The 19,142-nt window shown below is 40.3% G+C and overlaps 1 protein-coding gene across 3 annotated transcripts in view; it reads right to left on the reverse strand.

Annotated features, from left to right (window-relative positions):
• Positions 1-257: 257 nt before the first annotated feature.
• The window catches only part of LOC139765085 (ubiquitin carboxyl-terminal hydrolase 24-like), a 255,707-nt gene continuing 236,822 nt past the window's right edge, over positions 258-19,142 (reverse strand). For 2 of the 3 annotated variants that reach the window (XM_071692245.1, XM_071692246.1), the window contains 4 exons: positions 16,578-16,798; positions 11,526-11,591; positions 7,504-7,594; positions 6,165-6,674 (listed from right to left, as the gene is read on the reverse strand). In XM_071692245.1, coding sequence (XP_071548346.1) covers positions 6,463-6,674; positions 7,504-7,594; positions 11,526-11,591; positions 16,578-16,798 — 590 coding nt within the window. In that variant the 3' untranslated portion in view covers positions 6,165-6,462. Of the gene's footprint in view, positions 1,394-6,051; positions 6,675-7,503; positions 7,595-11,525; positions 11,592-16,577; positions 16,799-19,142 lie in introns of those variants that run through there. The other variant, XM_071692247.1, reaches the window with a different exon arrangement.

A 19,142-nucleotide genomic window follows, 5' to 3' on the forward strand; every position in this document is an offset into this window, starting at 1 on the left:
ATAGGTGTGTATATGTGTGTGTGTGACGTGTATGTATATACATGTGGGTGTGTTGGGCCATTCTTTTGTCTGTTTCCTTTCACTACCTCAGTAACGCGGGAGACAGTGACAAATTATAATAAATATATATAAATATGCGAGTATGGACATTTATGTATATATTTGTGCATATGGGTGAATGGATCATTCTTTGTCTGTTTCCTGGCACAACCTCACTGATGTGGGAAACAGTGATCAAGTATAAGAAAATAAATAAATATATTGAATCTTTATTTCAATCTTTGTTATGAGAAAAGACTTTTTCATTACACTCCATGTAATGGAAATAAATGTTAGAAAAAATCTATCACCAGTAACAAAACATAAATTTTTTACACTACTCTTTATTCACCTTCTTTAATTACCATCTTTACTAAAAACTACTATTACTGAAATTTCCATAAAATGTGCGAGGGGAGGAATACATTACCTGTAATGCACACTGAACCATTTCTATGGTTGTGTGTCAACTGGAACCAAAAGATTCAATATTTGTGAAAAATACATTTCTCAGAAAACTTGAATTTTATAAACATGATAAAATTCTTGATTTGAAGCAGTATTCAACAGTTTTGTACTCTTATGAGAAGTACTAGTTTGGATAAAATTTATAGTATGGCACTTTTGGTATGGTCACAGTGAAAAGGACTGGTTATTGCCCTTTTTCAGAATGATGTGTGCACCTAAGAATTAATATCACAAACAAATAAATATTATACTTCTCAAAATAACAGAGCTGAACTAAGAAAATCATATAACATTAAAATGAATTTTAAGGTCTTTTATAAAAATATTTAACACTGAAAATTTAAATGTTTCATTAAAACAGTATAAGCAACTAACATTCAAGGTTTAACAAATGGGGACTCCCAGCCTTCCTTATCATGCTTCAACGAGGAAATATTGACAAGCGATCCCTGAATCACAAATGGTTTTCCTCAAGAAGAGAAGATTCTCATGTACAGAGATTGGAGTAATTAACAAAGGACAGTATTACAATAACTATGTCCTATACTTGAAACATCACAACTTCTCATAATAATTAGTCACTTGCACTTATATTGTTTCATTTCATTCTATGAGGACTAGAAGGAAGATGTGTCTCTTTGAGCTGCCGTAAACTGGGAGAGCACATCAAGTTGCCATTGGTGTCTCACATTTGGTAAGAAAAACTATTCAGCCTTTGGTCTTGATTAATGTTTTAAGGGTCAATAGCATCCAAGTCTTGGGACGGAGACGTATCACGTTCAGAAACACTTTCCTTGATTTCTCCAAGTTCAGTTGGATCACATTCAATTTCCATCTCTGCTGATTCCATTTCACTGAGTAGGGCAGTGGCTTCCTCCAATGTTAACTGAAAGGAAACCAGTTGGTAAAGATGAATATCTATAATGACTTCCTTTAACCTAATTCTGCCAACATCAGCTGTAAATTAAATGATACATGGAAATGGTGACAATGAACTACATCTTGCAATCTAACAATAAACTAAAAAAAAAAAAGCATTCAAGTGAATGTGTAAATATCATTTAGCTGCATACTTTACACTTACACTTAGTGTGCTTTTATGAAACTCATAAGAACTACTGGAGTACCATTTGCATCCGTGTCTGCATACATACTTGCATATGGAGTATAAATGTCCACATCTAAGCTTTACATTTGTTAAAGCCAGTGTTTAATGTAGTCATGTAAGTTTACACTATGATGGGTACTAATAAGTGTTTTAGCTTGCCTTAATAACTTAATGATTCTGGTCTCAGGGTCAAAGATCAAGGTTGCTGGTGCACTTTGTGTTGACTTTGGAGATGATTTTGTTTCTGTTCCATTATTCAATAAGATGTACTTCATCAGCACTTAGTGTGAGTATTTTCCTTACAACAAGAAAGGTTCTTACAGATTATGAGGTCAAAAGGTTAACATCATTGTCAAACTTTTAGATGATTTCTTTTCAGTACATTAACATTAGTTCCACTGGATGGACTGTATTATGGTTTGGCCTGATATGTTTCAAGAAAGCTACCTAATGATTTTGATGCTTAAGGTTCACATTCATGTAAAACTATAAAAAATTTTGTTTCCAGTCAGAAAAATCATTTGTTAGGGAATTCACTCAGACCTGCCATGTGTATTTCTCATGAAGTAAAAAAAGGCTTCCTTTTACTTTCAAAGGCAAAAATTTAAATGTGAAAGGCACTGCCACATTTGCGAATTATTTTGTTTCTACACATTTTCCTCCTTGAAGGAAGACAGGCAGACAGAAGGAAGGTTTTGGGGTCATCTATCAACACCACTAATACTTATTCATGCAATTGGTACTACCACTCACTTCCAGCACACCTGTCAATGTCTGACCATTACCACCTATATAACCATCCTCCCCTTCAGTTTTACTTTTCCAAAGGATGGAGCAAAGAAGAGGGCCACGAGAAGAATTTTACTGATGCAGTAAATGCAGTAAATGGTGAAACAGATGAAGGAGTCAAGCAGGGAGTGTTCATCCTCCTTGAAGACTCAGATTGGGGTGTCTGAATGTGTGTGGATGTAACAAAGAGGAGAAGAAAGGAGAGATAGGTAGTATGTTTGAAGAAAGAAACCTGGATGTTCTGGCTCTGAGTGAAATGAAGCTCAAGGGTAATGGGGAAGAGTGATTTGGAAAGTCTTGGGAGTAAAGTCAGGGGCTGGTGAGAGGACAAGAGCTAAAGAAGGAGTAGCACTACTCCTGAAGCAGAAGTTGTGGGAGTATGTGATGGAGTGTTAAAAAGTAAATTCTAGATTGATGTCGGTAAAACTGAAAGTGGATGAAGAGAGATGGGTGATTATTGGTGCTTATGCACCTGGTCATGAGAAGAAAGATCATGAGAGGCAAGTGTTTTGGGAGCAGCTGAGTGAGTGTGTCAGTAGCTGTGATGCACGAGTTTTAGTGATGGGTGATTTAAATGCAAAAGTGAGTAATGTGGCAGTTGAGGGTACAACTGGTGTACATGGGGTATTCAGTGTTGTAAAAGGAAATGGTGAGGAGCTTGTGGATTTGTGTGCTGAAAAAAGACTGGTGATTGGGAATACCTAGTTTAAACAGAGAGATATATATAAGTTTATGTATGCGAGTAGGAGAGATGGTCAAAGGGCATTATTGGATTATGTGTTAACTGACGCTGAGAGGGGCAGCTGGAGGGATGTCTGATCACTACCTTGTGGAGGCAAAGGTGAAGATGTGTAGAGGTTTTCAAAAAAGAAGAGAAAATGTTGGGGAAAGGAGAGTGATGATAGTAAGTGAGCTAGGAAAGGAGACTTGTGTGAGGAAGTACCAGGAGAGATTGAGTGTAGAATGGCAAAAGGTGAGAGCAAATGATGTGAGTGGAATGGGTGAGGAATGGGATGTATTTAAGGAATTAGTGATAGCTTGCACAAAAGATGCATTTGGCATGAGGTGGGCAGATTAGAAAGGGTAGTGAGTGGTTGGATGAAGAAGTTATTAGTGAAAGAGAAAAGAGAGGCATTTAGATGATACTTGCAAGGAAGTAGTGCAAATGACTGGGAAATGTATAAAAGAAAGCAGCAGGATGTCAAGAGAAAAGTGCAAGGGTTGAAAAAGGGGGCAAATGAGAGCTGAGAAAATAATAGGATGTTTAGGAAGGAGGTAAATTATGCGTGTAAGAGAAGAGAGCAAATGGGAACATCAGTGAAGGGGGCAAGTGGGGAAGGAATAACAGTGATGAAATGAGAAGATGGAGTGAATGTTTTGAAGGTTTGTTGAATGTGTTTCATGACAGAGTGGTTAGATACAGGGAGTTTTGATCGAGGTGGTGTGCAAAGTGAAAGGGTCAGGGAATATGGTTTGGTCAAGAGAGAAGAGGTGAAAGCTTTGCAGATGAAATCTGGCAAGGCGGTGGGTTTGGATGGCATTGCAGTGGAATTTATCAAAAAAGGGGGTGACTGTGTTGCTGATTGGTTGGTAAGGATATTCAATGTATGTATGGACCATGGTGAAGTGCCTGATGATTGGCAAAATGCATGCATAGTGCCATTGTACAAAGGCAAAGGGGAATAAGGTGAATGTTCAAACAACAGAGGCATAGGTTTGTTGAGTATTCCTGGGAAATTATGGATACTGACTGAGGGTGAATGCATGTACAAAGCATCAGATTGGGGGAGAGCAGAGTGGCTTCAGAAGTGGTAGAGGATGTGTGGATCAGATGTTTACTTTGAAGAATGTGTATGAGAAATTCATAGAAAAACAGATGGATTTGTATGCAGCATCTATGGATCTGGAGAAGGCATATCATAGGGCTGATAGAGATGCTTTGTGGAAAGTCTTAAGAGTATATGGTGTGGGAGGTAAGTTGCTAGAAGCAGAGAAAAGTTTTTACCAAGGATGTAAAGCATGTGTACGAGTAGGGAGGAGTGATTGGTTCCCAGTGAAGGTCGGTCTGCGGCAGGGGTGTATGATGTCACCATAGTTGTTTAATTTGTTTATGGATGGGGTGGTTAGCGAGGTAAATGCAAGAGTTTTGGTGAGGGGGCAAGTATGCAGTCTGATGGGGATGAGAGGGCCTGGTAAGTGAGTCAGTTGTTGTTCATGATGATACAGCTCTGGTGGTTGATTTGAGTGAGAAACAGCAGAAGTTGGTGACTGAGTTTGGAAAAGTGTGTGAAAGGAGAAAGTTGAGAGTAAATGTGAATAATTGAAGCTTATTAGGTTCAGTAGGGTTGAGGGCCTAGTTAATTAGGAAGTAATTTTGAATGAAGGAAAATTGGAGGAAGTGAAGTGTTTTAGATATCTGGGAGTGGATTTAGCAGCGAACGGAACCTTGGAAGTGGAAGTGAATCACATGGTGGGGGAGGGGGTGAAGATTCTGGGAGTGATGAAGAATGTGTGGAAGGAGAGAACGTTATCTTGGAGAGCAAAAATGGGTATATTTGAAGGAATAGTAGTTCCAACAATGTTATATGGTTAAGAGGCATGGACTATAGACAGGGTTGTACGAAGGAGGGTGGATGTGTTGGAAATGAAATGTTTGAGGACAATATGTAATGTGATGTGATTTGATCGAGTAAGTAATGAAAAGGTAAGAGATATGTGTAAAAACAAAATGAATGTGGTTGAGAGAGCAGAAGAGGGTGTGTTGAAATGGTTTGGACATATGAAGAGAATGAGTGAGAAAAGATTGACAAAGAGGATATATGTGTCAGAGGTGGAGGGAACAAGGAGAAGCAGAAGACCAAATTGGAGGTGGAGGGATGGAGTGAAAAAGATTTTGCACGATTGGGGCCTGAACATGCAGGAGGGTGAGAGGCAGGCAAGGAATAAGAGTGAAATGGAACGATGTGGTATACCAAGGTTGACATTATTCATATATACACTTGTACATATTTGTACTTGCTTGCCTTCATCCATTCCTGGTACTACCCTGCCCCACATGAAACAGCGTTGCTACCCCTGCTTCAGCGAGGCAGCACCAGGAAAACAGACAAAAAAAAGGCCACATTCGTTCACACTCAGTCTCTAGCTGTCATGAATAACGCACCAAAACCACAACTCCCTATCCACATCCAGGCCTTATAGACGTTTCCATGGTTTATCCCAGATGTTCCACATGCCCTGGTTTAGTCCACTGATAGCACGTCGACCCCAGTACACCACATTGTTCCAATTCACTCTATTCCTTGCATGCCTCTCACCCTCCTGCATGTTCAGGCCCCGATCACTCAAAATCTTTTTTCACTCTATCCTTCCACCTCAAATTTGGTCTCCCCCTTCATGATGTTTAAGAACATTCAGAGTACTTGGAGAAATTTATCTGGTCTTCCCATGGTGTCATCTCCATTTTCTCCATAACCACTTTCCATTTTATCAATCGTATCATCTAATGTATCTCAGTATCTCCTTAAACTACTGATACAAACTGGTATTCTATGACCAATTCGTTTCCATTCTTGTAATACTGAAAATAACGAAATATTTGTCACATAAACAGTATCAAACTAATCAGAAATAAATACTTTACTTACCTGAGCACTTGTAGTTCGCTGGAAATTCTTTGTATTAGAATCCTCATTACTCAAGCCAGCAGCAGCTAAAATTGTTAGTGAATGGTCATCCATTCTTTCACGAAGCCACTCTACAGCCCACTGCCAGCGAGTTTGGGTACGCGTTAAGTGATCGCGAGCCAACGAACAGCGAGCTGAGAGTGTTACTACCAGCTTAATACACTGGTATGCACGTCTACTGTCGTAGTCCTTGCTTGTACCTATCATGTCTATCATAAACAAGGAATAATGCATATATCAGTATCCATCCCAATGAGAGAAAAAATTTACATATATAACCTCAGATCTCTGTACATTCATCACTAAAGACAGACATATACATGCATACACATGTACATATTCATACTTGCATGCCTTCATCCATTCCTGTTGCTACCCTGCCACACATGAAATAACATTCCCCCCCATTGTTAGTGAATGGTCATCCATTCTTTCACGAAGCCACTCTACAGCCCACTGCCAGCGAGTTTGGGTACGCGTTAAGTGATCGCGAGCCAACGAACAGCGAGCTGAGAGTGTTACTACCAGCTTAATACACTGGTATGCACGTCTACTGTCGTAGTCCTTGCTTGTACCTATCATGTCTATCATAAACAAGGAATAATGCATATATCAGTATCCATCCCAATGAGAGAAAAAATTTACATATATAACCTCAGATCTCTGTACATTCATCGCTAAAGACAGACATATACATGCATACACATGTACATATTCATACTTGCATGCCTTCATCCATTCCTGTTGCTACCCTGCCACACATGAAATAACCCCCCCCCCCCCTCCCCCAGCAAGGTAGAGCAGGAAACGACAAAAAAGGCCACATTTGTTCACACTGTCTCTAGATGTCATGTGTAATGCATTAAAACCAAATCTCCCTATCCACATCCAGGCCCCACAGACCTTTCCATAGTTTATCCCATACACTTCACATGCCCCAGTTCAGTCCACTGACAGTACATCGACCCCGTTATACCACATCATTCCAATTCACTTTATTCCTTGCACGCCTTTCACCCTCCTGTATGTTCAGGCCCTGATTGCACAAAATCTTTTTCACTCCATCCTTCCACCTCCAGTTTGGTCTCATGTTTCTCCTTGTTCCTTCCACCTCTGACACATATATCATCTTTGTCAATCTTTCCTCACTTAATGGGATAGCCTTGATTAGGGCCTTAGCTGCCTCTGCTGTCTCAGCCCAAAAAAAAGAAAGAAAAAAGAAGTGTGTTCTTAAGTTTCTATCTTGCAAAGGAACTGCATATATATTCAATGAGTAAATAATACATACTACATGCAGTTATCATTCAATCTTTACTGTGTCTGATACGAATATACTGAACACAACACTCAAAAACAAGAAACATGTCAAAACTTTACTAAGCATCATATACTCTTACTATAAGCAATGCATACCTAGAAGACCCATGACATTTTCCCCTTCTGAACTTGAAAAGCCTTCAAGGACAGCAGTAGTGCGATTAGATTGGAGGGAGTCATCCACCATCTGAAGCAGAAAAGTTCAAATCAGTGATAAAACACTAGGCTAAACATTCTTACACCTACACAATGCAAATAACTATGTGACACATACAACAGGTGAAAACACCACTAATCATTTCTACAAAATAGGAATTACTGAATCGAGTTACAAAAAATAACTTGAAGACATCATTTACATCTGAGGTAGCTTTCTATAATGCTTAAATTTTAAAGATGTTTCACACAAGTCAAGGAAAAATACAAGATTTTACATCTGAAAATTTCAATGATCTTTGCATTACTCTTGACAAGAGAAGCTGGAATAACATCATAAATGAAAACAATATAGTCATAGCCTAAATGCATTCAGCAAGGCACTCAAATCACAGGTATGCTGTAGACATGACAGAAAATTCTAAATGATAAAAAAAGTACTGGGAACTTATGTGATAATTCATAACATAGACAAGTGCGGTGGTGGGAGGAGTGTGGTTGAGAGATGAAGTGGGTGTGCTGAAATGGTCTGGACATAACTGACCCTTCTGCTGAAGCTAATAAGGTATTCTAGCTGAAAGTTTCTTGTCAGCATCCACATTAGTGAAATCCAAGAAGTTCTTTCTTGCCTCACTCTGCTGCCAGCAAGAGGGAGGGCTCAGGTAGTCCAACAATAGCCCCTCCCATGACCCCTGCAAATCTATGACTTTCCTTCACTTTCCTGCCTGACAGCACTACACTTGTCTCTTTCATTCCTGTGTTTCTGCTAACTCTACCTTGGATGACCTCTTGATGCTCCTCTGACTAACTCTATGCCCCTCCTGTAATCTCTTTTCAAACTGTCTGAAAAGTGCTTCTTTCTCTGAATACAAGCAAGGCTTATGGTTCTGATGATATCTAGCCCCATCTACTCAAAAAGTATGCCTCTGAACTTGCACCTGTGCTTGCTCGTCCATTCTGTTTCTGTTTAAAAACCAGAACTTTTCCTTTTTGGAAGTACATCCCATCCCTAAGAAGGGTGACCATCCTAACCCTCTAACTATCATCCTGTTGCTTTGACATCTCAAATTCCAGTCTTCGAATCCCTCCTCAACTCCTATATCCTTAAACATCCTGAATCTTAATCTTCTCTCTGATCACCAGCATGGCTTCCATAAGGCTAGATCCACTGGTGATATTCTTTCCTGTCTTAATAATGTCTGGTCGTCAACTGTAAAAGATTTTAAAGAATCCTATGCAGCTACCCTTGGCACATCCTAAGCTTTTGACAAGATTGAGTACAGAATGGAAAAAGGTGAGAACAAAGGACGTAAGGGGAGTGGGGGAGGAATGGGATGTATTTAGGGAAGCAGTGATGGCTAGTGCAAAAGATGCTTGTGGCATGAGAAGCGTGGGAGGTGGGCAGATTAGAAAGGGTAGTGAGTGGTGGGATGAAGAAGTAAGATTATTAGTGAAAGAGAAGAGAGAGGCATTTGGACAATTTTTGCAGGGAAATAATGCAAATGACTGGTAGATGTAAAAAAGAAACAGGCAGAAGGTCAAGAGAAAGGTGCGAGAGGTGAAAAAGAGGGCAAATGAGAGTTGGGGTGAGAGAGCATCATTAAATTCTAGGGAGAATAAAAAGATGTTTTGGAAGGAGGTAAATAAAGTGCATAAGACAAGGGAACAAAGGGGAACTTCAGCAAAGGGGGCTAATGGGGAGGTGATAACAAGTAGTGGTGATGTGAGGAGGAGATGGAGTGAGTATTTTGAAGGTTTGTTGAATGTGTTTGATGATAAGAGTGGCAGATATAGGGTGTTTTGGTCGAGGTGGTGTGCAAAGTGAGAGGGTTGGGGAAAATGATTTGGTAAACAGAGGAGAGGTAGTAAAAGCTTTGCGGAAGATGAAAGCTGGCAAAGCAGCAGGTTTGGATGGTATTGCAGTGGAATTTATTGAAAAAGGGGGTGACTGTATTGTTGACTGGTTGGTAAGGTTATTTAATGTATGTATGATTCATGGTGAGGTGCCTGAGGATAGGCAGAATGCTTGCATAGTGCCATTGTACAAAGGCAAAGGGGATAAAAGTGAGTGCTCAAATTACAGAGGTATAAGTTTGTTGAGTATTCCTGGTAAATTGTATGGGAGGGTACTGATTGAGAGGGTGAAGGCATGTACAGAGCATAAGATTGGGGAAGAGCAGTGTGGTTTCAGAAGTGGTAGAGAATGTAAGGATCAGGTGTTTGCTTTGAAGAATGTATGTGAGAAATACTTAGAAAAGCAAATGGATTTGTATGTAGCATTTATGGATCTGGAGAAGGCATATGATAAGAGTTGATAGAGATGCTCTGTGGAAGGTACTAAGATGGTGTGGGAGGCAAGTTGTTAGAAGCAGTGAAAAGTTTTTATCGAGGATGTAAGGCATGTGTATGTGTAGGAAGAGAGGAAAGTGATTGGTTCTCAGTGAATGTAGGTTTGCGGCAGGGGTGTGTGATGTCTCCATGGTTGTTTAATTTGTTTATGGATGGGATTGTTAGGGAGGTGAATGCAAGAGTTTTGGAAAGAGGGGCAAGTATGAAGTCTGTTGTGGATGAGAGAGCTTGGGAAGTGAGTCAGTTGTTGTTCGCTGATGATACAGCGCTGGTGGCTGATTCATGTGAGAAACAGCAGAGGCTGGTGACTGAGTTTGGTAAAGTGTGTGAAAGAAGAAAGTTAAGAGTAAATGTGAATAAGAGCAAGGTTATTAGGTACAGTAGGGTTGAGGGTCAAGTCAATTGGGAGGTAAGTTTGAATGGAGAAATACTGGAGGAAGTAAAGTGTTTTAGCTATCTGGGAGTGGATCTGGCAGCGGATGGAACCATGCAAGCGGAAGTGAATCATAGGGTGGGGGAGGGGGCGAAAATCCTGGGAGCCTTGAAGAATGTGTGGAAGTCGAGAACATTATCTCGGAAAGCAAAAATGGGTATGTTTGAAGGAATAGTGGTTCCAACAATGTTGTATGGTTGCAAGGCGTGGGCTATGGATAGAGTTTTGCGCAGGAGGGTGGACGTGCTGGAAATGAGATGTTTGAGGACAATGTGTGGTGTGAGGTGGTTTGATCGAGTAAGTAATGTAAGGGTAAGAGAGATGTGTGGAAATAAAAAGAGCGTGGTTGAGAGAGCAGAAGAGGGTGTTTTGAAATGGTTTGGGCACATGGAGAGAATGAGTGAGGAAAGATTGACCAAGAGGATATATGTGTTGGAGGTGGAGGGAACGAGGAGAAGTGGGAGACCAAATTGGAGGTGGAAAGATGGAGTGAAAAAGATTTTGTGTGATCGGGGCCTGAACATGCAGGAGGGTGAAAGGCGGGCAAGGAATAGAGTGAATTGGATCGATGTGGTATACCGGGGTTGACGTGCTGTCAGTGGATTGAATCAGGGCATGTGAAGTGTCTGGGGTAAACCATGGAAAGTTGTGTGGGGCCTGGATGTGGAAAGGGAGCTGTGGTTTCGGGCATTATTGCATGACAGCTAGAGACTGAGTGTGAACGAATGGGGCCTTTGTTGTCTTTTCCTAGTGCTACCTCACACACATGAGGGGGGAGGGGGATGGTATTCCATGTGTGGCGAGGTGGCGATGGGAATGAATAAAGGCAGACAGTGTGAATTGTGTGCATGGGTATATATGTATGTGTCTGTGTGTGTATATATACGTGTACATTGAGATGTATAGGTATGTATATTTGCGCGCGTGGACGTGTATGTATATACATTGTGTATGGGGGTGGGTTGGGCCATTTCTTTCGTCTGTTTCCTTGTGCTACCTCGCAAACGCGGGAGACAGCGACAAAGCAAAATAAATAATATACAGAATACACAAGAACTGAGTTTCAATGATATGAGAATCAAGACTGTATGCTTGGACTCTGCAAAAAATGCTATGTGGGAATTCCATACAAACAACATATCTAAAGTTAAAAACATGTAAATTTACATATTCAACTTACCAGTAACTCCAAGATCAGATGAGAAAGATTTTTCAGCATATTTGAAGGTGGTTTACCATACTCAGTCTGAAATGAGAATCAAAATTCAATTTATTTTCTAATCTAAAGAATTTACCTAAATATCTTCAACTGTATGCTGTCAAGAATCTTATTCACTTATCTGTCTATTACCCTTAACACTGTTCCCATCACCAAGGGATGGATAAAAGGTGTATTGCCTCTCAGCTCACTTACACACATTCTTAACCCATGCCCCATATGTTAAAAGTGTAATTTGGGCTTTCACACTAATCTAACAGCTACAATATCATTGCTATGCTTTTGGATACTAGGCTGATTCATCTGGTATAACCCAGTTTCAATTCACATCTCTACACAAAATGACATTATTGAACATACTCAAATATCATTCTCACTGAATCCTCAAATGAAATACCTCAAGACCTAATCAGTTCACTATCTGTATCTATCCATCTCTTTTACATTCAATGTTTTCTTTTTATCCCTTCACCTAAACTACCATATATCATCTTGATCAGTCTATCATCTGCCATACATTCTTTATAGCTCTATCACCTGAGAAAACTCATCCATATATCCTTTACTTGATTTATTCAAAGCAACTAACCTTTCATTCTTTACTCTAGCTTTTCTTTAAATTCTAGCTCTACTCTAAATGTTTTCCCTCTCTACTACTCATTACCTATCTACCCTAACCAGGAAAAACTAAGGATAAATACAAAAATGCTGCTGTGATATATTTTACTATTAGTAATATAAATTATCCCTGGGGATAGGGGAGAAAGAATACTTCCCACGTATTCCCTGCATGTCGTAGAAGGCGACTAAAAGGGAAGGGAGCGGGGGGCTGGAAATCCTCCCCTCTCGTTTTTTTTTTAATTTTCCAAAAGAGGGAACAGAGAAGGAGGCCAGGTGAGGATATTCCCCCAAAGGCCCAGTCCTCTGTTCTTAACGCTACCTCGCTATTGCGGGAAATGGTGAATAGTATGAAAGAAAGAAAAAGTAATATAAATAAACAAAGTGGGTTGATTTTTCTTTTCAGTTACACATGGGTTGCATGGTCAACCCACAAACAGAAACATTCTCTCCACCACTAACATCCCCCAATCTACATGGAACTTAACATAGTAGTGGGGTTTGTGTGGAGCAATGACGGCTTGAGCTATGGCAGTGGGTCTTTACTTTTCCCTGGTAAGTTGTAAGTCTAACCATGCTGAAAAGGTCAAGCTTGAGCTCTCAGATGAACACACATAGGCTATTTTTCTTCTCCAATACTTTTCGTTCTTCCCTTCTTGGTCTATCAAAACTGGGACAGGAATTTCTAATAAAATATTCTAATCTGTAGTAAGGATGTTGAATAGCCTTAGATGCTCCAGTACTTGGCTTATAAGCCTAAATTTCATAATCCAATCCAATCCACCACTAACACTTTACAACACAAATATATATTGTCTTTAAACAGTTCTCTTTAATATGTCCACAGATCACCAAAGTCCCAACAAACGGAACACAAACAAAACAAATAGACAATGAAATATGCCAGCAAACACTAATCAACTCATTTCCCAACTCAATCTCAAACTCCAACCCTATGGACATACAACTATCAGAAACTACACTTCCCATATAGATATGAATCACACTCTCCTGCTTTCACTCTCAACCTCACCCTTCACTACAATACTACAAACATCATTTCAACATATTCCATGATGCAACTACCTTAAAGAAGACACTGAACACTGGCTACTTAACTGCCCTGCACTTTTTGCACAAAGATGCACACACATCACAATACTTTACAACCTATGACCCCAAACGGTGGACATGGCCAGTTCCTGAATGCTGTAGGAGCCTCATATGGATGAAAGGGACTCCTGGGGCAGGAAACTATGGTAAGGTTCAAAAAGAATACAGGAGAAAAAACTAACCTTACATAGCCTTTCCCACAGTCCTGAAGAAATGTAGACCTAACAAAACAAACACACAGGTACATATATATTTTTTTTTTTTATTATACTTTGTCGCTGTCTCCCGCGTTTGCGAGGTAGCGCAAGGAAACAGACGAAAGAAATTGCCCAACCCCCCCCCATACACATGTATATACATACTTCCACACACGCAAATATACATACCTACACAGCTTTCCATGGTTTACCCCAGACGCTTCACATGCCTTGCTTCAATCCACTGACAGCACGTCAACCCCGGTATACCACATCGCTCCAATTCACTCTATTCCTTGCCCTCCTTTCACCCTCCTGCATGTTCAGGCCCCGATCACACAAAATCTTTTTCACTCCATCTTTCCACCTCCAATTTGGTCTCCCTCTTCTCCTTGTTCCCTCCACCTCCGACACATATATCCTCTTGGTCAATCTTTCCTCACTCATCCTCTCCATGTGCCCAAACCACTTCAAAACACCCTCTTCTGCTCTCTCAACCACGCTCTTTTTATTTCCACACATCTCTCTTACCCTTACGTTACTCACTCGATCAAACCACCTCACACCACACATTGTCCTCAAACATCTCATTTCCAGCACATCCATCCTCCTGCGCACAACTCTATCCATAGCCCACGCCTCGCAACCATACAACATTGTTGGAACCACTATTCCTTCAAACATACCCATTTTTGCTTTCCGAGATAATGTTCTCGACTTCCACACATTTTTCAAGGCCCCCAGGATTTTCGCCCCCTCCCCCACCCTATGATCCACTTCCGCTTCCATGGTTCCATCCGCTGCCAGATCCACTCCCAGATATCTAAAACACTTCACTTCCTCCAGTTTTTCTCCATTCAAACTCACCTCCCAATTGACTTGACCCTCAACCCTACTGTACCTAATAACCTTGCTCTTATTCACATTTACTCTTAACTTTCTTCTTCCACACACTTTTCCCAACTCAGTCACCAGCTTCTGCAGTTTCTCACATGAATCAGCCACCAGCGCTGTATCATCAGCGAACAACAACTGACTCACTTCCCAAGCTCTCTCATCCCCAACAGACTTCATACTTGCCCCTCTTTCCAAAACTCTTGCATTTACCTCCCTAACAACCCCATCGATAAACAAATTAAACAACCATGGAGACATCACACACCCCTGCCGCAAACCTACATTCACTGAGAACCAATCACTTTCCTCTCTTCCTACACGCACACATGCCTTACATCCTCGATAAAAACTTTTCACTGCTTCTAACAACTTGCCTCCCACACCATATATTCTTAATACCTTCCACAGAGCATCTCTATCAACTCTATCATATGCCTTCTCCAGATCCATAAATGCTACATACAAATCCATTTGCTTTTCTAAGTATTTCTCACATACATTCTTCAAAGCAAACACCTGATCCACACATCCTCTACCACTTCTGAAACCACACTGCTCTTCCCCAATCTGATGCTCTGTACATGCCTTCACCCTCTCAATCAATACCCTCCCATATAATTTACCAGGAATACTCAACAAACTTATACCTCTGTAATTTGAACACTCACTCTTATCATCCCCTTTGCCTTTGTACAATGGCACTATGCACGCATTCCGCCAATCCTCAGGCACCTCACCATGAGTCATACATACATTAAATAACCTTACCAACCAGTCAACAATACAGTCACCCCCTTTTTTAATAAATTCCACTGCAATACCATCCAAACCTGCTGCCTTGCCGGCTTTCATCTTCCGCAAAGCTTTCACTACCTCTTCTCTGTTTACCAAATCATTTTCCCTAACCCTCTCACTTTGCACACCACCTCGACCAAAACATATCTATCATTTTCTGAATGTACTGTATATCATCTTCATTGTTTGAATAACATTTTCAGGATTGTTTGGTACATTATTTCCATTAGTCACATACAGTGTTGAGTAGATATTGTGTTTTTTCCTTTTATGGCCTATGGTCCCTAATACCTTATTAACCTGAAAAATATAGGGCAATTTAATGTTGCAAGAACATATTTGTTATCTATCTAGTTCTATATCCCAACCCAAATGTACTATGGAGGCAGAGGTCGAGGCAGCATCAGAAGATGAGGCAAAGCCCAGTGAAGAGATGTTGATAAGTCTGTCCATGAAGAGGAGGGTAGACAGCTGTCTATTATTCTCTGTATGTGTTGTATTATATCTTCTGTTTAAAAAGCACTTTAAGAACTATTTGGTAAATCATTTCCATTGTTTACATAAAGTTTTAAGTATCATTTTTTAAACCTTTGGTCAGTTGCTCCAAAACCCCTTTTAATAACTAATGTCATAACATATGAAACGAATTATCACGAACATTCTTGATACCAAATTTCTGCAATATTATGACCCATCTGCAATATCAAATTCATAAGCCACAGACAATTGATTCCACAATATTTATAATGAACCACATGTCACCTTTTCACCAATACATTCAAATATAACTGAAACACTTAAATTTGCCAGCTTCATCCATGAACCTTACAAAATGATATATTGTTGGTATGTAGCATCGTTGACAGGCTATACTGTCGGTATGAAGCACTCACTGATAGGCTCTGTCAAATCACAGAATAAAGTGAAAGAAGTGAATGTGACTTGATGGGTGGCAGTTACTTTGATACTGAGTGCAACATCATGGAAACAACACCACAAGAAGTATCCAACTGAAGCAAGAGGTACTTATAATAAATAGTAATAATATAAACTGTTAATCTTGTTTTTATTCTTTAAACACACCTGGGAAAGCATGCTTAAGATGTCTCAGTGAAATGATCCTCAAATCAGAATGAAATGGTTGTTAGTTTGCTAAACCACTCTGATATCTTTTTGCCACAATGCATTATTATAGTGTAAACAAAATTTTCAGAGATGAAAATGAATATTTCATTAAACTAAAATTTTAAGCTCTTTTTAATGTTTCACTGCAATGTTATCAATAGAAAAAAATCCTAATCAATCTGGGAATTCCTGCAGATATACTAAGATTAATCCTGTTGATTCAGTATCATGAAGACCAAATCACTTGCTAATGCAAATGTTTACTTACCAACACGGCAGTTAATAGTGCACTAGTGAATATGGAGTTTTCAGTTGTGGCTAATTTCAGTGCTTGTGTCAGCTGTGTGATGTTACCCGTTACTTCTTTGTATGCCATAACAGCCTCTTTAAGCCAACGAGATTGCTCACTACCATACAGTACTTGTGCAACCTCAGCTGGCATCACCAATTTCAAAGGTTCACCTTCAGCCTTGTTCCCTGGTACAGCAACTGTTCAAATAAGTCACAAAACTTGGTTTTACACATAAAGAAAAGTGATACCTTAAATACAGTTCAAAAATATACAATACTAAGTTTTTTTTTTTTTTTTTGCTTTGTCGCTGTCTCCCGCGTTTGCGAGGTAGCGCAAGGAAACAGACGAAAGAAATGGCCCAACCCACCCCCATACACATGTATATACATACGTCCACACATGCAAATATACATACCTACACAGCTTTCCATGGGTTACCCCAGATGCTTCACATGCCCTGATTCAATCCACTGACAGCACATCAACCCCGGTATACCACATCGATCCAATTCACTCTATTCCTTGCCCTCCTTTCACCCTCCTGCATGTTCAGGCCCCGATCACACAAAATCTTTTTCACTCCATCTTTCCACCTCCAATTTGGTCTCCCACTTCTCCTCGTTCCCTCCACCTCCGACACATATATCCTCTTGGTCAATCTTTCCTCACTCATTCTCTCCATGTGCTCAAACCATTTCAAAACACCCTCTTCTGCTCTCTCAACCACGCTCTTTTTATTTCTACACATCTCTCTTACCCTTACGTTACTTACTCGATCAAACCACCTCACACCACACATTGTCCTCAAATATCTCATTTCCAGCACATCCATCCTCCTGCGCACAACTCTACCCATAGCCCACGCCTCGCAACCATACAACATTGTTGGAACCACTATTCCTTCAAACATACCCATTTTTGCTTTCTGAGATAATGTTCTCGACTTCCACATTCTTCAAGGCTCCCAGAATTTTCGCCCCCTCCCCCACCCTATGATCCACTTCCGCTTGCATGGTTCCATCCGCTGCCAGATCCACTCCCAGATATCTAAAACACTTTACTTCCTCCAGTTTTTCTCCATTCAAACTTACCTCCCAATTGACTTGACCCTCAACCCTACTGTACTTAATAACCTTGCTCTTATTCACATTTACTCTTAACTTTCTTCTTTCACACACTTTACCAAACTCAGTCACCAGCTTCTGCAGTTACTCACATGAATCAGCCACCAGCGCTGTATCATCAGCGAACAACAACTGACTCACTTCCCAAGCTCTATCATCCCCAACAGACTTCATAATTGCCCCTCTTTCCAAAACTCTTGCATTCACCTCCCTAACAACCCCATCCATAAACAAATTAAACAACCATGGAGACATCACACACCCCTGCTGCAAACCTACATTCACTGAGAACCAATCACTTTCCTCTCTTCCTACAGGTACACATGCCTTACATCCTCGATAAAAACTTTTCACTGCTTCTAACAACTTGCCTCCCACACCATATATTCTTAATACCTTCCACAGAGCATCTCTATCAACTCTATCATATGCCTTCTCCAGATCCATAAATGCTACATACAAATCCATTTGCTTTTCTAAGTATTTCTCACATACATTCTTCAAAGCAAACACCTGATCCACACATCCTCTACCACTTCTGAAACCACACTGCTCTTCCCCAATCTCATGCTCTGTACATGCCTTCACCCTCTCAATCAATACCCTCCCATATAATTTACCAGGAATACTCAACAAACTTATACCTCTTTAATTTGAGCACTCACTCTTATCCCCTTTGCCTTTGTACAATGGCACTATGCACGCATTCCGCCAATCCTCAGGCACCTCACCATGAGTCATACATACATTAAATTTAACCTTACCAACCAGTCAATAATACAGTCACCCCCTTTTTTAATAAATTCCACTGCAATACCATCCAAATCTGCTGCCTTGCCGGCTTTCATCTTCCGCAAAGCTTTTACTACCTCTTCTCTGTTTACCAAATCATTTTCCCTAACCCTCTCACTTTGCACACCACCTCGACCAAAACACCCTATATCTGCCACTCTATCATCAAACACATTCAACAAACCTTCAAAATACTCACTCCATCTCCTTCTCACATCACCACTACTTGTTATCACCTCGCCATTTGCGCCCTTCACTGAAGTTCCCATTTGCTCCCTTGTCTTACGCACTTTATTTACCTCCTTCCAGAACATCTTTTTATTCTCCCTAAAATTTAATGATGCTCTCTCACCCCAACTCTCATTTGCCCTCTTTTTTACCTCTTGCACCTTTCTCTTGACCTCCTGTCTCTTCTTTTATACATCTCCCACTCAATTGCATTTTTTCCCTGCAAAAATCGTCCAAATGCCTCTCTCTTCTCTTTCACTAATACTCTTACTTCTTCATCCCACCACTCACTACCCTTTCTAATCAACCCAACTCCCACTCTTCTTATGCCACAAGCATCTTTTGCGCAATCCATCACTGATTCCCTAAATACATCCCATTCCTCCCCCACTCCCCT

This window comes from Panulirus ornatus, chromosome 52 (genome assembly GCF_036320965.1).
Source record: "Panulirus ornatus isolate Po-2019 chromosome 52, ASM3632096v1, whole genome shotgun sequence".
In the NCBI taxonomy this organism is placed as follows: Eukaryota; Metazoa; Arthropoda; class Malacostraca; order Decapoda; family Palinuridae; genus Panulirus; species Panulirus ornatus.